This window comes from Hippoglossus stenolepis, chromosome 4 (assembly GCF_022539355.2).
Source record: "Hippoglossus stenolepis isolate QCI-W04-F060 chromosome 4, HSTE1.2, whole genome shotgun sequence".
In the NCBI taxonomy this organism is placed as follows: domain Eukaryota; kingdom Metazoa; phylum Chordata; class Actinopteri; order Pleuronectiformes; family Pleuronectidae; genus Hippoglossus; species Hippoglossus stenolepis.
In genome coordinates this window covers 16313754-16341397 of record NC_061486.1, presented here as the reverse complement: position 1 = coordinate 16341397, position 27644 = coordinate 16313754, and the positions used below count along the sequence as shown (strand labels likewise).

The following is a 27644-nucleotide window of genomic DNA, read 5'->3' as shown; positions in this document are numbered from 1 at the left end:
GGAGGGTGGCGGAGCCTTTCAGGAGCCGAGGAGCCAGCCGCCAACAGCGCAACTTTACAACTTAACAACCTAACAACCGGCCTCTGCTACCGGCTGACCGCCGTCTGAAGAGCGACTTTTCTTGGGCTGTTTTCCGCCCCTGTCCGCTGACTCTGGAGCTGGGAGTGGGAGCCCTGTTTTTTTTCCCCCGGAGAAGTCGGGAAACAGCTTGAGTCGAACCCGGGTTGAAGGGCTGTGGCCATGGCTGGGGGAGGCGGTGGCGGTGGTGGGGTTGTGTCTCCGTTGGGGCCCGCACCGCCGATGTGGTATCACCGGGACCTGAGTCGAGCCGCGGCCGAGGAGCTGCTCGCCCGGGCCGGGAGGGACGGCAGCTTCCTGGTGCGGGACAGCGAGAGCGTCAACGGGGCTTACGCTCTGTGCGTACTGTAAGTAACTCCAACGCAGAAAACACACGCTTGTATGGTCTCCAACGTGTGTGAGTGTGAGTGTGAGTGTGAGTGTGCGTGTGTGTGCGTGTGCGCGGCCCCATTTTGCTTTGTGTACCAGGAAAAGTTCTGCCCCTGCCAACGTGTAGTTTTTAAAACGGCATTTTAAAGTTTTAACAGTGAGCACACACGCGTTCCTAGAGTCCAAAGTCGCCACCCACTAGCATGGGCATGATTCTGTCACAGCTTCCCTGTGTCGTACAAAGACACTCGCCTCACAGGATCAGATCAACATGTACCAGTTGAATCCTGAGTAAACAAGCCCAACTCATTTGTTTACTTTCCCTGGAAGTCAGATAGGGGGGGGGAGAGAGAGAGAGGGGGGGGGAGAGAGACTGTGTGACTGCCCCAGATCAGAAGCTCCTGCCGGGGCTCGGAGCTCCAGGGCCTGTCCCTGTCTGCCTCCTCAGTCTGATGTGGTCGCCTGCAGGGCTGTATTTTTATTTATTTACAGGGCTCTCTGCTACAGTCAGCCTGCGGGTAGCGAGCAGTGGCATTACAGTGACTGGCGGTGGAGGTAAATAGAAAGCATCTGATGGTTTTAATTTAAGGGCTCCTTCAACAAAGTGCAGAGGGTGAAGCAGCTGACTTAGTATTATCTTCCCAGACACAACATGCATCTCAAAATAACAATGTGAATGCGAGGCCAGTGTAGTTAACAGGGTGCATCCTCTTTGCTAAACAGCAGAGAGGAAACGCTTCGCCGCCAACCATCTCCAGGACAGTTTAGCCACAAACACATGAAACACAATATAAAAGGCATGCGTTTAAAAAAACGAACCCACTTGTTGAAAGAAAACCACTAAAACATATTCAAAGGTAATACAGTTGTCAATACAGAATCATCACTCATTCCAGCTTACTGCCGATCGAATGTCGCGAGACAAGTTTGTAACATTTTATGTGACAAGTATGTGACCATTTCCACTCACAGTCTGTGAGAAGACAACCCGAGCTGTGTAAAAGTCTCTATCAAATGCTCTTCAATGTACGTTGTAGTGCAGGTATATAAAGATATATAGGAGAGAGAGAGAGAGAGAGAGAGAGAGAGAGAGAGAGAGAGAGAGAGAGAGAGAGAGAGAGTGTATCAGGCCAAGTGTCACATGTTGAATGTTCAAACTCAAACAAACGATTGCGGTGATTCACATTCTACTCCCACACACAGTTAAACAGATGCAGCAAATAAAAAGGCCGATGCAGCCATGTGACCCAGTGCTCTGACATTGACTCGACCTACATCCCCCTATCTGACAGTTCACCCCATGCTGAGCTCAGTGAATATGTGCACGTCAGCGTTGCATGCTTATTTGATGAGAAACTATTTTGATAATTGCGATATAAGTTCAGTCTTAAAAGCATAATATGGTTTTAAGTTCAGACTTAAAAGCATAATATGGTTAATATATACTTGTTTCCACTCTTCCATTGTGTTGATATGTTGCGCTTCCTTAGTTTTACATTACTGGTTCGACAAAGCAAGATATTTTCAGCTCACACGCTCACCTTTTTTGACATTTTGTACATTAAATGATTGTCGTGTAACATTACTGTTTACTACATTTCTCTTGTCATGTGCAAAACCCCAAAAGTACAATAGGTCTGCCATACATTATTCTACTGGTCTATTAAAGTTACACAGTCAAAGAGATTAACACCAGTGACAAAATATTACTTTTCAGTCACAGCTGGATGCATTGCTAACTCAGTACGTTGCACTCTGACCAGCAACATTCCACACGTCCATGCATCATCCCTTTTCCGGATTTGCTCCCGCCTCCACCTCTCCCTTCCTTTTACCCTTTCACCTTTCACATCACTGACTTGGCTTGATCTCAGAAGGTTTTTTCTTCACGATGAATGAAACTTTTCAGGGACACATGTCTGTGAAATGATGCTTCATGATCATAGTTGGTGTGTTTTGTAAGTTTTTCCTCACTGTGGCATAACACGTCAAAAATAAAACAGAATGGGCATCTTTACTGTTTACTGTCATTCCAAAATAACTAATACTGCTTGAATACTGTGCTCTTATTAATCTGAATGTCTGGATTCATGGTTAGATTGTGGAAGCCATGGAGCAGGATTATGGTTGTAATAGGGAAACTGAAACTGAACATTTATTATTCCTCTGTTACACTCATCATTTCCCTTATTCCCTGTCACTGATTATACTGTAGTACTCATGATGGTAGAATTAAGAGTTTTTATCGGTGGTATTTAAAAAGATATTGCAGATTTAGAGATACACAAATAAATAAATGGTTTGGATTTTAATATTAAAATGGAAAATTTAGATTGAGATAATGGGCCGCATAGAAGTGTGTATAAATATATTTAAAGTTGTATACATGCAGATTCTAAATTATTCTGTTTGAGTGAAATTACAGATGTTTATGAGGCTGTTGTTCAAGACGGATCTGCTCATGACACAGTTACAGTCCAAGCAGAAGTCAATGATTATTTGGATATTAATTATGTTCTCATGTCATTCAACACTACTGATGATCCTGATGCCTCGTATGGGAAATTGCAAGGCGTAATAAAACCCTTAGTGCGACAGACAGGTTTTTATCTTTTTCAAATTATACGTTTTTGTAACTTAATACCCATAGAAAAAATACATGTTTTTACTATGACCATTTTTTATTTAATGATAATAATTAATAAATCCTTGAATCCATGTGGACATTTCTGTCAGATGTAATGAAATCCCCTCCGCGTGCTCCTGATGTATCACGTTCTCAAGAACGAGACGGACGCCACGTTGTTAAATCGATTTTCATCACACTAAAGGGAAGTCAAACCTTAACTGATGTCTTCAGCTGTCACTCCACAAAGTAATGTTTTCACATCATACATAGTCAAATTATCACAGTTCACAGTGTAAACCTGCTCTGCCTCTAGTCATGTGGACCACTGTGGTCTGATCAGTTTGAAGAGAAACAAGGTGTCTGTCTGTTGTATGTCTTTGAGAACAAGAGGCCAATATCTCCTAACAACCCCTGAAGCTATAGAGGACAAGATAATATGGTCAGACAACACATTCATTTGTCACCATTGTTGGCTTTTTCTAATAGTGCGCGGCTAAAAACAAAACCGAAAATATTTCCATGAAGTCAAATGTGAATCACCAGAGCCTTGACAAGGTTCCAGACGGCTGGATGGCAGACTGTCTTTAGTCAGAGCCTCGGTGCTGCATCCTGGGTGCTAAGGGCTGAGGTGTGTAACACGTCCTCATCACCGTTGAATGACATCTCCTTTATCTCCTGGGCCATTTAGCTTCCTCACTCCACTGTCTAACAAAACAAAGTAAAAAACTCAACCTGAAATGTCACTGTAACTGTTGTAGACAAATTGTCAAACCATGTAACATATTCAGATATAACTTCACTATGTTTTCTGTTGACTGCAGTCAGATGATCTTTGCAAGCAGGTGCGTTGCAACAGAGTAGGCAAAGCCGGCAATTTCCTGTTGCCTCGAAGAACCTCAAGAACCCCAAGAACACCAGATTTAAAGCAACGACAATTTTCTGTGATTCACTCTGCTCATGAGACTGCTATGACTCCATGGTTGGAAACCTCCTAAGGAGGCCTCATGTCCGAAATTTTAGTGGTTTGGTTGAAGACTACACTAACTGTGTCCCAATTCAGGGGCTGCTTCCTTTGGAGGACGCTGTCTACGCGGTCACAATGGAGGCAGACTCTGTGGTCCGCGTAGATCGCGAAGACCGAAATGAATGTGACGATCTGGTCTACAGAGCATTTCCATGATCGGTGTCACTAGCTTGTCCTGCTGTTATCACTGTCGCCTAGTAACAGAGCTGCAGTTGGACATGACAAGAAAGTTTTAATACCCCTTGGTTTTTTAACATGTGCACTGTTAGCTGTTCGGTTGAATTGAAGTGTGATACTGAAGCCTCAGACATCTCATTGCTGGCCATGGCCATTACCTCTTTGAAAAATAGCTTGTCACCGAAGCACAATGAAGTCAGTTTGGTTTGATGTAGGTTCGTCCAACGTCAGTTTTGCCTGGGACCCCCAAGTCCCTTGAAATGCTCCTGTTTATAAGAATGCACTGTGGAAGCTCATCACACACTGTTTGAGGACCTTGCCCACTACTCACCTGGATGATCAGTTTTGACCTGAACACGGCCACTAGACATGGCTTCTTTCTTGTTGAGCGTGTCCTCGTGACTCACATACACAGACATTTGTACTTCTTTTTTGAGGACTTTGGAGTGTGTGTTTAGGAAGTGTTTCCACTCTGCTGCTGTCTGAGAATAGAAGACGCTGTAACAGCAGTGGGACAGACTCCCGGTCACTTTGTTTGTAGGCCTTTGCCTTTCACTTCCTCTAGCTGTAAATGTTAGTCTGTAGAGTTCAGCATTATATGGTAATTCTCTGACCTTTTTTAGGAAGTGACTGGGACTGTTTTGCAATGAAAAGTGCGATAATTATAGCGCATCAGTTTGTTTAGTTGTGTGTGAGGGGTGTTTGATATTTATTTACCTCACATAGTTGCCGATGTTACATCCTCAATTATTTGCATTTGAAACCACTGAAAATCACTGCTATAGCAAAAAAATGTTTACTTATAGAAGCACTTTATGAATGTGTGAAGCTGCAAATGTCACTGTACAGTGATGTACATAAAACATTTATTTACCATGTTAGCCATGCTCAGCATTTATCCGCTTTTGTGTGAATTGTGATTTGTGTGGGGTCTTGATTGAGAAGATGTTTGGATGCAGATGTGCAGCCTTTACACTACGCTTATGCTAACTGTCATGAAGAGAGAAATCCCTCTGAAAATGGGATTTCTCTTTAACAGCTTCTCTTTAGCCACGTCATCTTCTTTTGTAAATAGGATCAATGAGATATTATTGTTACCCATGCCATTTATGTTGGCTGTCTCCTGTCAGTGGTAGGACTGAACAGACCTGGTACACAAAGTTGACAACAGGGCGGCCTATGAGGCAGGAAATATACCTGGTGATTGGAAAATCAGTATTGAGTATGTGTGTATTATTGGATGAGAAGGTAGAACTCTAACAGGACAGAGGGAGTCAGTGGGGCAGTCATTACCCTCAACACAGGCCCTTGTTGACATTACACACACACTCTGTATGCCTTGGGTCTCTGTCTATCCCATAATAAACCCCTCTTTCTCTCTCCAGCTCCCTCCCCTGTTATAACTTTGCTGATACTGAAACAATAGTATTTATTTCCCAGACCCACAGAGAATCTCATCAACTGCCAACAGGAAGACCAACCCCACACACACACACACACACACACACACACACACCGATACAGACAAAGATACACACAAACACACTGCTGTCCACTGTGTATGGATCCTGTGCCACTGCACCCACAATGCACTGTGTTTAAAATGTGACAGGATTAAATATGGATATAGTTTCACAGGCCAGATAGACAAAGGAACAGTTCATCTCACTGAAGCTGTTTATAGACGGACATGAACGCCAGGCACAAATATTTATCAAGTTTATACTGTCAGTGTGGCCAACTGCAATATACATTATGTATGGAACTCATGCTGGCAACGGTCTTGTGAATATTCTGGATATAAATCAGCTCAAATTGGAAACCTGTATTCAGTGTGTCCTGGTGGTTTAGCCAAGTACAGTTTAACTCCATCGTCTGTGTGCGGTCAGGTCAAAGCGGTGATGTCAAATTAAGAAAACACCTGAAAACTGGACATCCAACAGGTTGTGGCATCGGCTCCGCTACAGCTGGAATTTTTAAGAAGCAGGCTGTAAATGCATAATTGCCCTCAGTGAGGAAGTGGTACAAAGGTTAAATGCAGTGAGAGCCAATTTTAACACTTTCCTGGAAACAGTTTTAAATTGTTAAAGTTTGTATCTTGTTGATGCATTAATTAATGTTGATCCACCCATTGTGGTGCTGGTTTATAATAATATTAATGCTAATGATAAACTTTAGCTATGTGGCACCTTTCTTAAAGTTACAAAGTGCTAAACAGAAAGAAAAATATTGAGATTAAGCAGACAAATCAAAACAAGATAAAGATAAAGATCATCAGCTCATAAAAGAAATAGGGAATAAAATGAAGTTACACCCATAAATAGAACACAATATAATATGTCAAACACTCATAAACACTTAAACATTAAAAGAGTGTTTTAAACAGAAATGTTTTGAGTTTATTCACTGTGCCAGTCCAAGAGGAGTGAGTAACTTCTCCAAATAAAAACAACTCATTTAAATGTGCTCAAGACAAACTAATATAGCTTCTCGTGAAGTTGATTCAGTCCAATGGTCAAAGGTGACTGTAATGCAACAGTACCAGTATTTGTTCTTGAGGACTATAACTTTCATATTTTATTCCAGTTCATGTTTTAGTTCCTGTAGGATACTGACCTGGAAAGACCGGAAAAACAGCTGAGTGGACGAGGCAGGATGAAGGGCTGACATGGATTTACCCTTCCACCCATTTATATTGTGTACACACACAGACACACACACACACACACACACACACACACACACACACACACACACACACACACACACACACACACACACACACACATTCACCAACAGACATCAACCACAACGTTTGCTTGGCAAATTGGATATTTTGTGTCTGGTCCACTGAGCAGGCATGACGTGCACATCATTGAAATCATTACTCTCCAGCTGTTGGCTGCAGGCATGTAGTCACGGCTGTGCGATCTCAAATCACAATGTCAGAGCATTGATCTGTGATTGGCTAGTAAAAAAAAAGCTTGTGGTTCAACCACAATTCACACTGAAGTTTGAAGGGCAGCTCTCGACTGAAAGAAACATTATAAATTCTGGAAGAGATTCAAGAAAGGGTTTGATGGATAAATAAGATAAATAAAGGTAACTTAACAATGTTGAACACTAGTTTCAGCTCTGTTGTGCTCTACTGTATCATGCTACTGTAAGGATAAAGCCCGCTCACAACTGTGACGGACAGCAACAGGTTGAAGCTGTCTGCAGCGTCTAAACCCCCTCATGCTTATACACACACTCACACACAAATCCACTGAGGTCAAGCATGTGTGTGCGTGCGTGTGTGTGTGTGTGCGCGCGTGCGTGCGCGTGCGTGTGTGTGTGGAACAATAATCTGAATATTGTGTTTTCTTCCTCTCTCACTTCTCCCTCCCTCTTTTTCACTACACTTCCTCCTACTTTCCATCCATCCATCATCCCTGATGTCCACCCTTGCCTTGTTTCTTCCTCTGCAGTTTTCAGAAGCACGTCCACACGTACAGAATCCTCCCAGACGAAGATGGGTTTCTGGCTGTACAGGTACAAAGAAGACATACACACTCACAAACTCAGTTAAATATACACACACACACACACACACACACACACACACACACACACACACACACACACACACACACAAACTCAGTTATACACACACAGTCGACTGAGGTAAAGTGTGTGTGTACATGTGTGCAGCAGAACCTGTATTTGCTTCAGTAGCAGCTGGCAGGCAGAGATGCTTTTGTTGGCGCTGAGCTCTCTCACTCACTCACTCACTCACTAACACACACACACACACACACACACACACACACACACACACACACACACACACACACACACACACACACACACACACACACACACACACACACACACACACACACACACACACACACATACACACACACTCACCAACAGCAGCCTCTTTGTGCCTTGTGCTCAACAGCTGTGAAGTCCTCACCACCTCCAGCCACACTCGCACATACACACGCACACACAGGCTCACATGTACACACACACAGACTCACACAACATACGACACGACATCATGCTGCTCCAGACTGTCTGTGTGGCCATTACAGAATCCTGTGACAGTTTAAACGTCTAATTTTGCTTCCTGGTGCCGAATTTGTTTGCAGGCGCTGTTCACTGAAACTGTTCTTCCTGGTTGGAATTATGTTTAGACAGTTGGGTCGTGTTTGCTTACACATCACAACAATGTAGAACAATTGGGGCCACCAGAGATTTTAATAAAGTGACTACTCGTAGTCAAGCAGTTTGGATGTAATTGTTATGTAGGAAAATAACTTGCAACACTTCTCTTCCTCTATCTCCCTGTTTATCTTTCTCCCTCTCTCTCTCTCTCTCAGACGTCTCAGGGCGTGCAGCCTAAGCGATTTAAGACATTACCAGAGCTGGTGTTGTTGTACCTGCAGCCAAGTCAGGGTCTGGTCACCACCCTGCTGTACCCTGTGGACAGAGAGGAAACAGCTGTCAGTGACGAGAGAGACTATTCAGGTATCTTTAAAGCCCCCACTCACATGGTCTCAGTGGCCTCCTTTTCCTCCCATGTTAACGCTCGGGTTTTCTGTAATTGGCAGATGGGGAGGATGAGAAGCCACCCCTTCCCCCTCGCTCTGCCTCCACCTCCTCTCCTCCTGGACCAGACACACCTACAGACAGGTACAAAGTTTCCAGCTTTCAGACATGCACTGAACCCCTGAAATTGTCCTGAACATTTTCTGAAGGGGCTTTATGTGAGAACGCAAATGTCCGAATCCTTTGCCCCGCACATTTTCCTGGAACTTTTCCTGCCAGCCCCATAGTAGAACATGGGGCTGGCAGGAAACATTCACTGCGAGCGAGTGGCCGAGATGATGACAATCCTAACAAACAATGGACATGAAACTGAAAAAAACCCTAAAAGAATACAAATATCTCAGGATGAAAAAGAGGTGGCGACGAAGATGTCAACTTGGAAGTAGAAGTGAGATTCGAGAGCTTTTGACGATAAGACAGACTGTGTTGATGTGCTGTAAACAAAGACATGGGATTTCCACTGCGGAATTCAAACGTCATATCCTGCCTTCGGCGTGCTCTACCTAAGCACTGCTCCCGCTCTGAATTATTTTCCTGTTGTTTTGAACATGTGTAACACTGTGCATTCTTAATATGGGATAGGCAAACTCTGGAAAAATGTCCAGACCCAATTTACCAGGCATTTTTAGGAGTTTGATTTAATTCACACCAATCATATACAAGTGCTGAAAGTCAAACCACAAACTACCCACAGATAGTTGACCCATATTTGAAACACACACACTCACTAACACAAAGAATAAGATCAAAAGAAGCAGAGGTTTCATTGATGACATGAACACTTAACACACACTTTGTGTCAGTCGCTTTCTCTGTATTTGTCATAACATGCATACATTGTTACAGATAAATATCAAACCAAATATACACTGACATTTATTAGCAGCACACACACACACACACACACACACACACCTTAATATCCTGTGTTGTCTCTGTGTGCCCCCTTTTGTCTACACATAATGTAGAAGGAAAGCCACATCCTGTTGAAATTGCTCACAGATGATGCTAGGCTTATTGAAGTGGTGACTGTTGTTTGTGTGCATGTACATGTGTTTTTTTGTAGGTAAGATCAGTGTCAGACTGCTCTGTGAGCTGTATTTGAAGATCAGAAGTTCATTGCATTCATAATTTTGATAAGGTGTCATGGAGAGAGGTGTAAAATCTGACATTTTTCTTATTATCTTATCTTATTCTTACGACATAAGATTTATTTAGTACAAAATCTACCAGAGTCAGTGAGGGAACAAGACATCGACTTGTCTTTTACACTTGTGACTTTTAACAGTCTGCTCGTTTGCATGAAGCCACAGTGCCAAAGTGGAAGATTTAGTTTGAAGAGGTTAACTTCCTCTCCTTTACGTGTGTGTGTGTGTGTGTGTGTGTGTGTGTGTGTGTGTGTGTGTGTGTGTGTGTGTGTGTGTGTGTGTGTGTGTGTGTGTGTGTGTGTGTGTGTGTGTGTGTGTGTGTGTGTGTGTGTGTGTGTGTGTGTGTGTGTGTCTCTGTGTGTGTGTCTCTGTGTGTGTGTCTATCTGTTGCAGGGCAGACAAGTCAGACTCACTGGAAGTGGAAGTGTGTGTTTGTAAAAATCCTGACTGCACAGATTTTATGCTCACAGACTCTCTATCTCTGTCTCACTCTCCTTACTCACTCACACACATACACACACACGCAGCTCTGGCAACTAAGAAATCCACAACAATTTTCTATTATGGAGGATGTACTTTTTATATATTAACTGAAACTTTGAAGGTCAATGTGTGACTTGGCAGTGATATCACAACAGTAAGAAAGAACAGACAAGAAACCACCAAACAAGAAAAGAAACCCTCATAACATACTCAATGAGCACTAGAAAGCTTTAGATGGCACTTAGAAATATTAAAAGGTAAAAGATTATTACAGTTCCTATGTCACTGACACCACAGGCCCTGGCTGTATAAAATGTGCAGCCCAACGTCAAACCACAACGATGCGGTTTTCCTTTGCTTGCACAGTATTCTGTACACTTTGTGCGTTGTGTAGTCATGTGCGTTTTACAATGGTTACAAGTGCTCTTTGGCTCATTTTGTTTTAGCACTCCAGCTGCTAATGGCCTGAGCACCATCTCCCATGAGTACCTGAAGGGCAGCTATGCTCTGGACCTGGAGGCTGTCAAACAGGGAGCCTGCTCCCTGCCTCACCTCAACAAGACACTAGTGGCCTCCTGCAAACGCCTTAATGGGTAAAACAGACACAACAGCACACATGTCTTTTGCTCATCATAATGTTGACAACTACAGTGGCTCTCAGTAGAGTGCACACCTTCGCCAAGGCCCAACACGTATACATTCACATACAACAAACTATTCTTTGAGAAATCAATGAAAATGTTGAAAAGCGACCCATCTTGCATTGTTAAAGATAGTGAAATAAATTTCCTGGATCCGAACCAAAAATGTAATTTTGCAAAATCTTGCTAACTAGAAAATAAACAAAGATGAAAACATAACCTCCTGGGGGGATATAATAATATATGAACAAAATGTAAATGAATCATGTGATTATTCGGTACCTGTTGTTGGTTAAACTTCAACATGCACACTTAAATATAGTAAATATCAGTTTCCCTGCACATAGATCTAAAGGAAGAGGAGGACATGACTTTGAGAGGCATTTTGAGACGACTAAACTGTGAATCTCTTTCTGTGTCGTCACTAGGGAGGTGGATAAGGTTTTGTCTGGTCTGGAGATTCTGTCTAAAGTCTTCGATCAGCAGAGCGCCTTCATGGTCTCCAAGATGATCCAGCAGGTACAACTCTTTGCCTCTTTGGATGCACCCTTGTGTTTCCATCATTCTGTCTTGAATATGAACCATAAAACATACAAATCTATTGTGTCATATAATTTGAGTTTAAGTAGTTGCCACAGATGTGGAACCTGCCTGTTGTTACAGTCACTGAACAGGTCTGTGCTAGTCTTTAAGCCCTTTTCTGCATTCCTGCTATACACAGACCTCCCACCACCAATCTGGGAGCATTACCCATACTGACGAATATAAATGTGATCAACATCTAAACCATATGCCGTTTAAGTTGTAAAATTTGACCTCTAATCACGGCCAGTATTGCTCTCTTTCGATGTTATGTTTGTCACTAAGTCCGTTTTTCCATATTATAGTGGGATATGTGAAATAATGTCCTTAAGTAAGAAGTAAACACTTTTGTATATATCTTGGTAAATAGGAAAGCTCCTTGTATACAGAGCAGGCAGCCATATTAAATAAGGCTTTCAGACTGAATGTAAGTTTTCTCCAGGGTCTTCTAGTGTCATCTGTTATTCACTAGTCACACCACACTGATACTTTTGAAATGATATGTTTGATTAGAAAAGGATTTATTTACTCACGGATAGAGAGCCTTAAACACAGCCTGTAAGACGCTGTGTAATTGTGAGCTGTCTGTGTTTGCTGTGCAGATTCACATGCTAAACCATTTAGCCTGAGTGAAATGCATCATTAATTCCCAAGATTCTCCACCATAAATACTACATGTTCTCTAAAATCAGTCTCCTTAAATCATTTTGTTCCTTTCAAACTACACAGCCGACATGGGTTCTAACGCTTAGTTTTTCCCCCCCATCAGTCAGTGAATCAGGGTGGAGACCAGGAGTTGGAGAACCTTGTGACCAAGCTGGCCATTCTCAAAGACCTGCTGTCCTCTATAGAGAAGAAGGTACACACACCCAGTCATGTGTATGCCTGCACCCTCACACATGATCTCTCTTTCTTTTTATGTGCATTTTGTTTGGTTTGTCTCCTTTTCTACTTTGTCTCTCTCACACACACACACACACACGTAGACAGACACAGCTGTTTGTTGGAGGTGGTCAAAGGCGTGCGTGTGTGTGTGAAAGTGTGTGAAAGTGAGTGTAAGTGAGTGTGAAAGTGTGTGTGTGTGAGTGTGAAAGTGTGTGTGTTTGTGTTTGTTTTATCCTCAAAAACTCAAGATGACAGAGGGGAGGATGTGTAACAGATTTAAAACTGTTTTATTTCTAACACAGTTAACTTCACCAATTACACTTTTGTAGTTAATTCAAATTTATAACAAGTACAGCTTGACCAGTTCTGACATGTTAATAGGTCGAACTGTTTCTTGTTGGACTTTGAGGAAGGTCTTCAGCCGCCTGGACAGGAAATGCCTGGGTGCAATCAAGCTACTGTTGTGTGTCTTGACTCATGCGACGTCACCGGCTTTTTTTCTCTGCTCCTGTTAGATCACACACAGGAAATGGGAAACCGTTTCCTTGTTGACACCAACTCTGCAGATGAAAACAATACAGTTTATCTTTGTGTCTTTTTTTATGTCCATGTCTCTCTTCCTTCTCCCATTTGTTCCATTATATCTCCCCTTCAGGCTCTGAAAGCTCTCCAGGACATGAGTTTGTCTTCTCCAACCTCCCCTCCGCCTCTGTCCATGCGTCACAGCAAAGCTATCCCTGTGCAGGCCTTCGAGGTATGCTTGCACACACACACATGTACATTAAAGTACACACATCACCCACACACTTAAACACACCTATTTCTAGTGATAGTCTCTCTGGGGGGTGGTGGAGGTCAGTATTAGGACAGTAGTGATGATACTGCAAGAATTCTTCACGCTTTGGTTCATCAGAGACTGAAATATGTTTAGGAAGGTATTAATTATATCCATATTCTACTTGTGCTGATAAATGAAGAACACGCTGTAACAAAACTACTCTTATCTCGGTACACTCTTGCTGTCTGTAGTTTGTGAATTAACGTGGTGTTTCGAGGATATTTCTCTTCTCGGCTAATTCAGTTTATCTGCAATTATGGGGAAGGGGAAGTGATTCTGGGACTCAGATTTTCCTTCATATCCATCTTATTTGACTTAGGTCTTCAATATCATTCATAGTGGTCTTAAAAAGTCTTAAATTTGACTTGTTGAAACCTGCAGATGCCTCTAGTTGTTAAGACATTCAAAAGCCACAGAGCCAAGTGGACATTCAAGCTCTGCTCTATTATCAATTTAGGTCAAGGAACCTCATCATAAAAATGTCAAATATTTTATGTTTCCTTTTTTCCTCACAGAGCAATTCATCTCAGTAAGGGATCCTTTTGTCTGAGGTTTTTTATAGTCTGGGCTCAAACCTAAAATCTAATGTAAAATGCTGAAACACATTTTTGGATTTTATGTTCCCTAATGTTACTATCAAGGAAAACTAGTTTCGTTTCACAGGAACAGAAACAGGAAAGACTGAACCTGAGTTACTGTAGAAAACAGGCTGTGAAGTTTCTCAGCAGGGCTGATGTGAGACCAAAGGAATGTTTGTCATATACTTCCAGTGGCGTTGACATACTGAATGGTATTAATCACTTTTGGTGTCATCACATTCCAAAATACAAAAGAGTATATCTTAGATTTAACTATAGTTGTTATAGTTTGTGGTTTTATTTAAATTGTATAAAAACGCATGGCTCATGCACATAAGGAGGCTTTGAAAGGGAAAAGGAGAAAGCACTCGAATGATGTGAATTGAAACGGAGAGGAAGAAGAAAGAAACAGTAGAAGGATAAGTGTCGGGCGGAGCACATTGGTTACCAGGTGAGATGGAGCAAGAAGAAAAGGTTAATGATTTGAAATATAAGTTATCAGCCATGTCTGCACTCTGTGGTGATAACCTCGCAACAGCTTCCTGTTGCACAGGAACAGGAGTGTTGTCATGATGCAGAGATGGGTTTAAAATGTGGTATCTGAATCACGCACTGACGCACAAACAGACCCCATCGAGATGAGTCAAAGTGAGAAAACTTTGGTGCTCGGGTTAAACACTGTCTCTGGGAAATTATGAGTCTAAAGAAACAACCTCCACTTTGTTGCAGTCAGAATAATTTTGTGATTTTAGAAATGAGCCCTGAATAAAACATTGTGAACTGCCTTCTTAAACTGCTACTGTGTGTGTGTGTGTGTGTGTGTGTGTGTGTGTGTGTGTGTGTGTGTGTGTGTGTGTGTGTGTGTGTGTGTGTGTGTGTGTGTGTGTGTGTGTGTGTGTGTGTGTGTCTATCTGTGTGCGATCATCAAAATTCTTTGATTTGCTGACTGCATAGTTAGATTTAACTTTTTTAATGCATCAGAAGCAACAAGCTTATTGTGTATGTGATAATAGTAATATAGGGAGAGTGGGCTAAGGGGTCCATGATGTTCACTTTGGAGACCCCTGGTGGTGTAAAGATGTAATAAAGTGATCTGTAGCCTCATTAATTGCACTAAGCAGCCCCTGTTTTGTTTGTGTAATGTTTCTCTGGTTCACTGCAGGTCAAGCTGGACGTTTATCTGGCAGAACTGACAAAGATTGGAAAGAGTCAGAAGTACACACTGTCCGTGGACGTGGAGGGAGGACGACTGGTGGTGATGAAGAAGGTGAAGGACAGCCAAGAGGACTGGACAACCTTCACACATGACAAGAGTGAGAAACACACACGCACGCACGTGTCCTAACACAATAAGCCCAGTATTTGCTGAAATCTCTCCCCCAGGAACTTGTTGAGCTGAAGTTTTGTATGACAAAGGTGCTTTAACAACCAGATGGTGACTCATCTCATCTTATGATCACTTTATTAAGTAGATGACAGCTGAAACAATGGCCACATTCATCAGATCAATGGCATTTTCTGTGTGAAATAGCTGCTCTAATCTTTTTACGGACAGTTGACGTTTTATTATGACTCTGCGCCGACAGCAGTCATAGCCAGAGGCATCGGTTGACTGTCAGTAAACACAATATCTCAGAAACGCCTTGAGGGAACGCTTTCAGATTTGGCACAAATTTCAAATTGGACTCAAAGATGAACAGATTAGAATTTGGTGATCAAGTGTCAAAGGTCAAGGTCACGGTGACCTCACAATTCACATTTCTGACTGTAACTCAAGGATAAGTACACTGATTAAGACACATTTTCAGTCACAATTTATATTAGAATAAAATTGTGAACTGTTTTTATCAATATTTTTGGTTACCACCCCTTAATGTAAACCTTCTTTAAATCTTTAAATTTATTCCGTGGGCTACCATTAGCTTTTCTTCATTGTTCTTATCTGTAACTTCTCATCTCTAACATGCTGTCTCCCGTCTGTCTTCTGTTTGTCTGTCTCTCTCAGTCCGTCAGCTGATCAAGTCTCAGCGAGTGCAGAATAAACTGGGCATTGTTTTTGAGAAGGAGAAGGACAAGAGCCAGAGGAAAGACTTCATCTTTGCTAGTGCCAAGGTCTGCACACAGATTACACACATACGCACGCACACACAGACACACAGACACACACTATTGGGAGACTCAAAAAAACACAAATCTTTCAAAGTTACTCAGCCTTTCAAACATGCAAACAACCAACAGCAAACATCGCAATGGTAAACACATTCATGTTCAAATGGACAAGGAAAAAAACTCTCATACGTCTCTTATGTTTGTATTTTCTGAATCAGACTAAAGTCAGTTATAGGGCTGAGCTTAATATCACAGACCCACATACAAGCCTCTATGAGTTTGTTCCTTTTTATATCACAGACTTCTCTCTATGTTACCATTTCTCTTTAGATTTTTAGATTTAAATCAAGAAAACATGATTGAAATGACCAAAGGGTGTTGTCTATGCACAGGAATTATTAAAGGTTAAAAAAGCACATATACACACACTGATTGTTTGTGCTGCTGCTCAAAAACAAGGTACTCCTTTGTGGCAGCTTCCACTCACTGATTTGTGTGTGTGTGTATGTGTTTCAGAAGCGGGAGGCATTCTGCCAGCTGCTGCAGCTGATGAAGAACAAACATTCCAACCAGGACGAACCAGACATGATTTCTGTCTTCATAGGCACCTGGAATATGGGTTAGACACACACGATAATATTAATGAATGTACCTATGTCAATAGCACTACACTCTGACTTATCTTAAACATTCATATGTGTTGAATTGAAAAGAGAAAAAGATCTTCCAGAAAGGCACATTCATATTTTAGGTGAGAATGTAGCACATTGGTCTTTTTTTGTTCAGGCTCCGTGCCTTCGCCTAAGTCTGTGGCCTCCTGGGTGTTGTGCCGCGGCCTCGGGAAGACCCTGGATGAGATGACGGTCACCATCCCTCACGACCTCTACGTGTTTGGAACTCAGGAAAACTCAGTGTGTGATCGGGAGTGGTTGGAGTCACTACGGGCCATGTTGAAAGAACAGACAGAGCTGGATTATAAATCGGTGAGGAAAGCAGGTGTAAACAAACATGTTTGAGAAGAACACTTAAAAAAAACATGTCCTGCTATGAGCATGAAGAAGAAGTGAAGGTAATATGCTTGAGATGGTCAAACTGAAGATGATGGTTCCTCACTGTCTGTTGTTCTTGTTTGCAGATCGCAGTCCAGACTCTGTGGAACATTAAGATCGCTGTGTTGGTGAAACCTGAACATGAAAATCGAATCAGCCACGTGGGAATGTCAAGTGTCAAGACGGGCATCGCCAACACACTGGGTAGTTACAATGCTCATTATACTTGCTTTATTCTTTTTATTTTTGAAAAAAACAAAGGAGAATGTTACATTTTTATTTTTGCATCTATTGATGAAAAATTTGACTTGAATTCAGAACATAAACAAAGAAGAGCCTGCATCTTCGTCAGGTCCTTTTGTGGTTAAAAGAGAACCACCCATATTGATCAATATGCCATGAAACTCCAAAATATAATAATTATAACCTCCCCTTTTGAAATAGTTCACATAGACTTTACTTTAACTTAACATTTCAATATGCTTTATTTTTACAACACAAACCAATTTTTTAACAGTAATGCCTGCTAGTCAATTAAATATATTTTAGTTAGTAAGTATAATTGTATAATTATTGTGAATATATTGTTAAGTTACGGTTTTGTTTGTTTTGATTGTTTCACAGGAAACAAAGGAGCTGTAGGTGTTTCCTTCATGTTCAATGGGACGTCTTTTGGTTTTGTGAACTGTCACTTGACATCAGGGAATGAGAAGATTGCCAGGTAACTACTACAGTCCAACACACATTACACATATAGGTATAGGTATGTGTATATATATATATATACCTGTGAGGACATCCAGTGGGTTTTAGTTAATTTTCATATCTCATTCACATCTCATGCTTAATTTATTTTAGGGTCTTGTGCGTTTAAACCCCATCATTCCAAGTTGTAGCCTACGCACGGGGCCACGTCGTTATGAGCATTCACAGTTGTGCGTCGGTGTGTGCGCGTAGCTCTGCAATTACACTGCTGAAATGCTAGTTGCCGTAAAGTTTCTCTGCTGCTGTGTTGAGCTTCTTCTGGTTTAGGGTCCCCTGATTTAGAAATTCTCTGGCGTCTCTGTTTACTACAGAACAATGGCGAGTGTTATCATGTTGGAGTTGGAGCTGATAGATGTTGAGGAGCAATTTAATTTTTCGTAAAGGACTGCAATGATGAAAAGAAAGACGCCTGAGGATATGGTCCGTACGACCATGAAACAGAGTGCGGCGACACAGGAGTTTCCGGAAATACTGTCATCCGGAAATCCAATGCTACGAAGATGACCAATGACAGCTCTAGCGGTCTGCGTTGCCTCAACTCGTAGTTACATTTTCGGGGGGGGTGCACGTCTGGGTACGGCGTAGGGTTCTGCGTAGGTTACACGTAGATTCGACGCAGAAGCATGAATTGGGCTTAAAGTGTTCTTTTCTTCAGTTCGTGTGCCAGAAAACCTGTGACATATGTGACCTTTGACCCCCGCAGGAGGAACCAGAACTACCTTGATATACTACGGCTGCTGTCATTAGGAGACAAACAACTGAGCTCCTTCGACATCTCACTGCGCTTCACACACCTCTTCTGGCTGGGAGACCTCAACTACAGGCTGGATATGGATATACAGGTGGAGGAGAACACACACACACAAATGAATTGCAGCAAATTTAGATGAAACCTTATGTTATAATTGATGACCCCGTCTCTTTTGTGTCTGTGTGCGCAGGAGATCTTAAACTACATCAACAGGAAGGAGTTTGACCCCCTGCTGAAGGTGGACCAGCTCAACCTGGAGAGGGAGAAAAACAAAGTGTTTCTGCGCTTTGGTAAGTGGGCTTTTTAATAGGCCAATACTGGTACCGCCTTTCATTGTGCACAGGATGATATTTCTGTCGGAGCAGGATTAATAACTTGGAAAAAATCCATTAACAGATGGTTTCTGCAGAGCTTCAGTGATCTCATAAACACAACCACAGAATTAATGACTCAAACTTCCCAAAAGCACCTGCTCTCCATGTTGTTGTGTCCCTGTGATAATTCACCAGGACCATTTGTTTTCTTAGTTCACTGTAAGGGGCCAAAAAAGACCCTAGGAAAATGTACAGAAAGATGCCTCTCAGCCATTGCTTTCCTCAATACAACCCATACCATACAAAAACATTTTTACAATTAAAAAATAAGACTATGGTGACACCTATCACTTGTGCTTATCGTCATCATTTCTTAAAGTAACCATAATAATTATACTAATATCTCATACACATACAGTTCTAACATGTGAATGTGTGTCTTCTTGCTCGCAGCGGAGGAAGAGATATCTTTCCCGCCCACCTACCGTTATGAACGAGGCTCACGGGACACATATGTTTGGCAGAAGCAGAAGGCCACAGGGGTATGTGTTCGTTACTTAAACAATATCACACGTGCACTTTGTTTGCTCTTTCTGGGAGTGGTCCTGATTATCCTGTTGTGTCCTCCTCTACTTTTTCTATCTGTCGTAGATGAGGACTAATGTTCCATCCTGGTGTGACAGGACCCTGTGGAAGTCGTACCCAGAAACGCACATTGTCTGTAACTCCTATGGTGAGACCATTAGCAGAAAAGCAAATACTCTGCACACATTTGTTTTAAGTTCCCTCTCACAGAGGTCAAATGGTATAGTGGATAATTTCCCCTCAGCACCGTAACCCTCCATATATGATTACGAACAAGACTAAAGTACACTCTCTTTTGTTTGTCAGGCTGTACAGATGATATCGTGACCAGTGATCACTCCCCTGTCTTTGCCACGTTTGAAGTGGGCGTGACCTCCCAGTTTGTCTCCAAGAAAGGTACAAGTGGTTCAAATGAAATTCTTTAGAAAATACTTTTTGGGTCATTATGTTTTCACCTCTGTCCGTTTTCTTTGTTGGTTGGTTTGTTTGGTTTTAAGCATTAAGATGATGCAAAAACTACTGGACAGATTCCCACGAAACTTGGTAGAGGATTGTGGGATGGGTCAGGGAAGAACCCATTAAATTTTGGTGTAGAGCCGGGATTTTTTTTATCACTTTCCTTAACATTGTTATATAAGACAGTCTTCGAGCTTTCCTCATATTTCCCCAGGAAAATATTCATGGACCTTGACCATATTTAGGGAACTTATATCTATGAGTGTGTGAAATTTGGTGCACGTTGATTGAATTTAGAGGGAACGTTGGGCCTTGACTCTACTGAGTGTCATTGTCATTTTCTGTGTTGCCTTTGTATATCTCTTCCTGACAATCGCTCCTTCTCAGTCTGCAAACGTGCCCTAACGTCAGATTTTCTAAGCAGGTGATGATTTGTTTCTGTTCCAGCTGAAATCTGGACGGTTCTTAATGTGCTGCTGTAATCTGGTGATTACACACAGACCAGAAGTAAACAATGAGTGAAGATGAGCAGAGGGAATAATAACCTGCAGCCTGTTACTCAGTCTGGTTCTGTGCTGCCGTAGCATCAGAGCTTATGTATTCCCCAAGATTTATAAAAGTGAATGCCTGTTTTTACTTGTTTTGAAGAGCAAAGGCTGTCACACATTAAGTGCTTTAATTCTTTCATTGCTCTGTTTTAAATTTTATTTTAATCTGTTTTTACTCGTGTGTTTTGTCTCAATTGTGAAGCACTTTATAAATATTGAAATGATTATATTGTATATTCTGTGCCACATACTCAGATCTTTCCATTCTTCTCCTCCTCCACACTCTCTCTCTCTCTCTCCACCTGTTTCCTGTGTAGGTCTGCCAAAGTCTTCAGAGCAGGCCTACATCGAGTTCGAGAGCATCGAGGCCATAGTGAAGACGGCGAGTCGAACCAAGTTCTTCATCGAGTTCTACTCCACTTGTCTGGAAGGTGAGATGAACATGTCTGCACCTTCTGCAGTGAACTCATCTTCTTCCACAGTGTGACACAGTGTGTATCCAGCAGGAGTGACAGCACAGACGGGGTTTCTGTGACACCATGTGGATGTTACAGAAACCCTGTGGATGTAAGTGGGTGTAATAAAACTGTGTCTGTTTCTTCTTTTCATATCTTCCACCCTCCCTTGCTCATCTCAGGCAGTCAGTATACCTTTAAACTAGAAATCCATTTTGACCTGTGCTGTTTCCCCACCTTCCTGTCCAGCATGTACTTTTGAATTAAATGCAAGAGAAACATCTCCCTCCTCTTCTTCCTTCTCTCCTACCCACCTTGTTCCCTTTGCCCCCTGCTCCCGTCCTGCTTCTCTCTCTCTCTCTCTCTTTCTCCTCTGTAGAGTTTAAGAAGAGCTACGAGAACGACAGTCAGAGCAGCGACAATGTCAACTTCCTGCGTGTGGGCTGGTCCAACAAGCAGCTGACGACGCTCAAACCTCTCCTCTCAGAGATCGAGTACCTTCAGGACCAACATCTGCTGCTAACGGTGAAGTCGCTGGATGGATACGAGTCCTACGGTATAAAGAGAGTGTTTGTCGTGTGGCTACGCAATTCTTTGAAATTATATCTGTTATATTCTTTTAGTCCTACTACAAACGTGTGTGTGTTTTCCCCCCCTGCTAGGAGAGTGTGTGTTGGCTCTGAAGTCAATGATTGGCAGCACAGCTCAGCAGTTTCACACCTACCTGTCCCACCGCGGCGAGGAAACGGGAAATATCAGGGGGTCCATGAGGGTCAGGGTCCCCGCTGAAAGAATGGGAACCAGGGAGAGACTTTACGGTGATTCACTTTATATCTAGATGTGTGGTGATAGTCTGGTGCACTGTGTAGACCTGAGGAGGAGAGTTAAACAGTAGAGACAGCATTTTGAAACAGGAAGCAGCTGATATAACAATGGACTTTTAAAGATCAATTATTTGCTTTAAACAGTTTGGTAAAGTCATTTAATAACTATTATTGTTCTATTTCAGAGTGGATCAGTGTGGACAAGGATGAGACAGGCGGACCTAAAGGGAAAGGCTCGGTGTTATCCAGAGTGGGACATGAATATGTCAAGTCAGTACATGATGCTCTTTTAATTTCCACTCTATGTAGATTGAGTCTTGTTTCTTTCAGAGGAGATTATTCTGCATTTACTTAAATTATTATAATAATATTATTATTATTATATTTAATATTTAAATTATATTTGCAATACCCATAATCCAAGGAAGGATGGAAATAACATGTGTGCCAGGTTAGAGTTTATGTTACGGCCCATAATTGAGTGGCCCTATGGGGCGTACAACCCAGCACAAACCATGGGATTCATTAACATTTAACACAATGTTAAAATCCCAGGCTGAGTCCCAGCAAAACCAGCTTGTCCCCACACTGGAGGCCTCTTCTGGTCCTGACACACAAGGTCTTAAAGAACCTCAGTTCGCTGGCCTGGTGCTCCTCATTGATGGCTGATTGGTTGAATCAAGGTGGAGCTAGAGGAGAGACAAGAACAGGAAAACACACAGCCAACACAGTTTGTTTCTAAAATATATTGTATTTTTCATATGTTACTTCTTCTCTTTCTGTTCAGTTCTGTACTGTTTTATACAAACAAATATCATAATATTGTTGTGATTGAAAATAATAATTATATTGTCATGAGGATGGTTCACCGTAAAAAAAAAAAAAGGCTGAATTATACAAAATTCATCCTTTTTTTCACACCTTTGTTTTCCTGGTATTGTGTATTTCCTTTGACATAATCTGTTGTGTCCACCGCGCAGGCCGTCTTTGGTTCGTAAACCGTTAGGAGAGCTGAGCAAGGTCAGTGAGGAGGGAGAGAGGACCAGCAAGGAAGAAACTGCTGCAAGGTACAGACACATTCATGTATTCCACACTCACACTGAGTCTTTCAAACAACTTCACATAAAAAGGAATGAAATCAACTCTCTGTTCTGCTGCTTTCTATGTTGCAAAGACCTAAACAAGATGCATCAGACGGGGATTCATCCGTCAGCAAGAACAGCTACAATAATCCCGCCTACTACATCCTGGAAGGGGTTCCCAACCAGTCTGCAGCTGCTCTCTCACCCGAAATTCTCCCCTCTCCTACGTCCGCAAACCCCCTGGCAGCTAAAGCCCCTCTTCCCTCAGCTGGAGCTCGAACCAAGCCCTTGTGTCCGGCCTCAGGACCCCCTCAACCGCGCAGACACCTGTCGGGACACCCGGTCCGTGCTATTAGCGAGGAAGGCTCCTCAGAGGACGATGGAGGCGCTTGTGTGGCTGGGGCGCAGGGTGGAGTTGTCGGGGGAACAGTTGGAACCACGCTGAATCGACCCCCACCTGACTTCCCCCCTCCTCCTCTCCCTAAGGGAGCCCTGGAGATGGTTGTAGAGGCGGCCTTCCCCAAACCGCGGCTTCTTTACCCGGACCTGGCTGAGGTCAGGATCCCGGCAGCAAGTCCCGGTGCACCGCTGGGTCTGGGGGAGGGTTTCAGGAGAGGAGGAGGCGGAGGAGGAGGAGGCGGGGGAGGTGGAGGTGGAGCAGGGGCGTTGGATGACCAATCCTGTTCTGTGCTCCAGATGGCAAAGACTCTGAGTGAAAGTGAGTTTCCTGGACCGCCTCCACGGGCTCCGTCAGCGCCGCCTCTCAGAGGGCAACCGATGGGTTTGGCTCTGGACGCCTGTCGCACCTTCCCACCCAGAAATCCCATCCCAGAGAGCATCGCAGAGGACATGCCTGAGGAGGTGAGTGGCTCGTTTAGCTTGTTCTCAGTGGTCAGACAGAGAGGAGGGTTACACTGGGACACTTTTGGATTGTTAATAGGTTTATATTTTATTTCCTGACAAACACAGCACCTCTCTTCTACTTGGACATGACCCAGATATTTAGTCGTTTTACATGAAAAGTGTCGACTGGTCGTGCGTTTGTTTTTTTCCTGTTACCTGTTTATTTCCTCTTATATTTTAATCACAGTTGTAGTGTTTCCTTCTTGGGGGTGAAGTAAAACAGAGCCCAACCCAGGCTCACATCTATCCAGTGATTGATAGCATACGTTCTGTGGCAGCTTGTTATTACCTGAGATGTTCCTACAGCAGTTTCTGCAACTTATGGTTGATCCTGCGTTACGTCTCTTCCATCCAGGGACTTTGGGCCAGCAGTAGTTCGTCTTTGTCTGTCGGGGATTCTTCAGTAGGGGAGTGGCTGCAAAGACTGGGACTGGAGAGGTATGAGCAGGGCCTTCTACACAACGGCTGGGACGACCTGGAATTCCTCAGGTACATACACTCACACACTCGTAAAGCTCTCGAACCTTGTCTCTCCAAGTCTTCTACGTGTAGGACTCCTCTTTTTCATCCTGAGATATTTGTATTCTTCCAACTTTTCGTCCGTCACATGTTAGAAACCTAACTTCCTGCTGTATTCTCACACAGACTCACTTACTTATTTTCCGGACATTTTACTAGAGGGCAGCAAAAGTTGATGAAAATGTCCAGAGCAACTGACATTGTGTTCTTGGACATTTGTGTTCCAGCCTCTCTGGAAAATGTCAGAAACAATATCTGCACCTCAGTGCATGTCTGAAAGCAGCTTGAAGGAAACACTTTATACACGTTTTTGACTTACTTGTAGCAGTTATTCTACTCAGTGTCATATGTGTCAAACCTTGTCACTTATTGTTCCGTCTATTACAACTCCAGTGACATCACAGAGGAGGACCTGGAGGAGGCGGGGGTGCAGGACCTCGCTCACAAACGGATCCTGCTGGAAAGCCTCAGACAGCAGCAACAGCCATAAACTGCACCGCACTGGTCTGTGACTGGTCCAAACCGGCCCGGTACTGCACCAGGTCCCAAAAGGCCAAAAATCACCGCTGAACTGAACTGAGCTGGAACGTGCCAATTGATGCCAGACTGTGCCTTCTGAGAGAACTTGCACTCTGTTTGTACTTTCAAAAACACTTTGTTGAAACCAACGTCCCATTTTTCACATCATGTACTGTATGTGTGTTGTCGTCGTGTTCCTGGAGGTGGCCTTATTTAATGATCATTTCGCTTCCTAACCCTCGGCTTTAAAGCTTAGCGAGAAGACGTAGGATGAGATGATGAGACACGACTCGCACGTGGAGCAGCTGATGTGTCCATGTTGCCTCATCACCTCTGACCTGCAGCTTTAAGCTACATTTAAAGCTTGTCTTTCTTTCTTTCTCCTGAGTGGAGCAAGAGTTTTCTCACAAATGGGAAATTTCAGACTTTTAAGTTTAAAAGCAAAATAAGAAGAGGGGGGGTTCATTTGAAACCTGAGCTTTGAAAAACACCCTGCCTGTGTTTTGTCCCCTCAGTTCAGACTCTTTTTTTTTAGCAACACTGTTTTTCTCCAAGTCTCAGGTTTGTCCCCGGCAACGCTCACATTTGGGGAATCTCTCTCAGGAGTCATTTCGCCCCACAGCCTGGGCCGAGGAACCCCCTCACTTCTGTGATGGAGGCAGACAGGAAGCTGTGACAGGAGAGGAGAATTTTTCAAATATTCTACTTTTGTGATGACATCTGGGCCACTGTTAGTGAAACAGTGGCATTTATTGTCTAAGTGTCTCTGCATGTATTTAAGGTTTTTATGTTTATTTTACGATAAAGGGAAAATAGAGCAAATCCACCAAACCTGCCCTGTCAGAGCAGAAAGTGCACTCGGGCACACAGTTTAAGTGACTGTGTTAGCCGTCAGGTTTCGACACCGCCCGCCCCCTGCTGTGTGAGTTGCACATTCAACACTAAGGTTTCAGTTTTGTTTTCGAGCGCTCACAGATTTTTATTTGTTTGCAGATACTTTAACTTAAGTGGAAAATGGCACATGGGGCACGCTGTTTCTTGGTCTGGTCGAAAACATTTAAGTAGTAAAAGCGATAGAATCACATGTGTAATAGAGGTAATAAACCCTGCACCAAATTCATTATCATTACAAAATGCTTAATGTTCACAGTTTAATTGTTAGTGAGGATTTTGAATCTCAATATGCAGAAGAAAACTAATTTTGTGTGACCAGGTTTAGCATTTCTCACTCATTTTATTTGAGATAGAGTGAATGGAGCAGTGTGAGGGGAATTGATTAACATGACTGAGCAGATCAATGCATGGTTATGTTTCTGAAGTTTTCCTAAACCATCATGTTATCATTGACTGTGAGAAACTGTCATATAGTACATCATATAGTGTCAGGATTTTTCCTACTTTACAGATTTTATTTGGTTCCTAAATGACTAAATAATGGCTTAGTTATAGGGTCATTGTATATTTTGTACACATGGAAAAAGATGTCACCTCTCATAAAACATTATAAACAGGAAAAACAGGACACAAATGGCTTGTTCACTGATCGCCCAGCAGGTGGTGCTACTAAACCTCATCAGTAGATACTGACTGTGGAAACCTTGGAGGGGAGAAAAGACTCAACCAAGAAGTTCTACTCTTTATTTTTTTTAATTAATATAAGTTGTTTTTACGCAGTTAAAATCTTAGCCTGTTAATATTCCCACTGCCTTTATTTGCCCTGCAATTTAAATCCGGCCTCCTCTTCTGCCTGTTAGACCAGACGTCAAACCCAAAAGCCAGTTTATTGTCGTTTTAACACACTTTCTGCTGACACCTGTCACTTCTCCTTCATCGAGGTGGATCACATGAAACTGTTCTCCTGCAGTTAAGTGCACAACTTGCTTTTGAACCTACAGAATGATGTATAAACGTTTGCCACGAGACGACTTGGAAAAGCAGAACTCTAAACTGTAAGTGAAATTGCTGTTTCGTCATTGGGACTGAAATAGGATGAAACTGCAGCTTCATTCACACGCCCCATTGAATCATGTTGCTAACGTGCGTTGTTAGACTCAGCTACTTGTGTGTCGTCTAATTGTTTAACAGCCATAATACAGAAAATGTGGATCATCCATTCAGACGTGTTCAATCTAATGGGTTTTTTTAAGCCTCTTTGGCCTTTCAGTGTTCTCAGTGGTGTGTGTTTGTGTGTGTGTGATTGAGAGAGAGAGAGTGTGTTTGTATTTGTGTGCATGAGTGGAACAAAATTATGCTCTTGTTTTCTATGTCAAACTTGTTCATTAGTTTATATGTAGTCTCCTCTGTTGGTTGTGTTAACTTAATGCAAGTTGTTCACCCCTGTAATATTTTTTTTTTTTCAATTAAAATCTAATATCTTTCCTTATTTTATAAATATACTCATTTCCTTTTTTCTTTTGTTGTTGTCATCTGCAGGGAAAGCTGTGAGGAAGAAACAGTTGTGGTCCGAGAGAAGTAGAGCGGCCTCAGTCAGGGAAAGACAGAGAGAGAGAGCGAGAGAGTACGGTGAAATGAATATATAGTGAGAGTCGTTCATGTTTCCAGGAAAATCTGCTTTTTTGAGTTCCTTAAATCTTGACTTTGCACGATACACAACATTCTCATCATTTTGTGTCACACACAAGAAACAAGATCATGGCACACGGGAGGCTGTGATTCCATAATGTAGCTTTATTAGAATATTCAGAGTAGTGCTATAACCTCACCAGAGCATCTG

General features: G+C 42.5%; 1 protein-coding gene across 2 annotated transcripts; it reads left to right on the top strand.

The window, feature by feature from the left end:
- Positions 1 to 240: 240 nt before the first annotated feature.
- On the top strand, positions 241 to 27293 carry inppl1a (inositol polyphosphate phosphatase-like 1a). Of its 2 annotated transcripts, XM_035153954.2 has the most exons (28): positions 241 to 425; positions 7748 to 7811; positions 8648 to 8795; positions 8879 to 8960; positions 10954 to 11100; positions 11577 to 11667; positions 12500 to 12589; positions 13271 to 13369; positions 15194 to 15344; positions 16037 to 16143; positions 16657 to 16759; positions 16927 to 17123; positions 17276 to 17393; positions 17814 to 17910; positions 18658 to 18796; positions 18896 to 18995; positions 19473 to 19561; positions 19671 to 19752; positions 19911 to 20000; positions 20926 to 21039; positions 21246 to 21248; positions 21443 to 21619; positions 21726 to 21881; positions 22073 to 22157; positions 22868 to 22954; positions 23062 to 23830; positions 24228 to 24361; positions 24785 to 27293. In XM_035153954.2, the coding sequence occupies exons 1-28, from the start codon at positions 241 to 243 to the stop codon at positions 24879 to 24881; spliced, it is 3801 nt and encodes a 1266-aa protein (XP_035009845.1). In that variant the 3' UTR covers positions 24882 to 27293. The 2 variants fall into 2 exon arrangements, with proteins under 2 accessions (XP_035009845.1, XP_035009846.1); XM_035153955.2 differs by lacking the exon at positions 21246 to 21248.
- The last annotated feature ends 351 nt before the right edge of the window (positions 27294 to 27644 follow it).

Bases quoted from the DNA above. Each gene is read 5' to 3' on its own strand.
- inppl1a (XM_035153954.2), top strand. From the start codon at position 241: ATGGCTGGGGGAGGCGGTGGCGGTGGTGGGGTTGTGTCTCCGTTGGGG. The intron at 11,101-11,576 runs GTAAAACAGACA...TGTCGTCACTAG, and splicing joins TCCTGCAAACGCCTTAATGG to GGAGGTGGATAAGGTTTTGT. The intron at 22,955-23,061 runs GTACAGACACAT...TATGTTGCAAAG, and splicing joins AAGGAAGAAACTGCTGCAAG to ACCTAAACAAGATGCATCAG.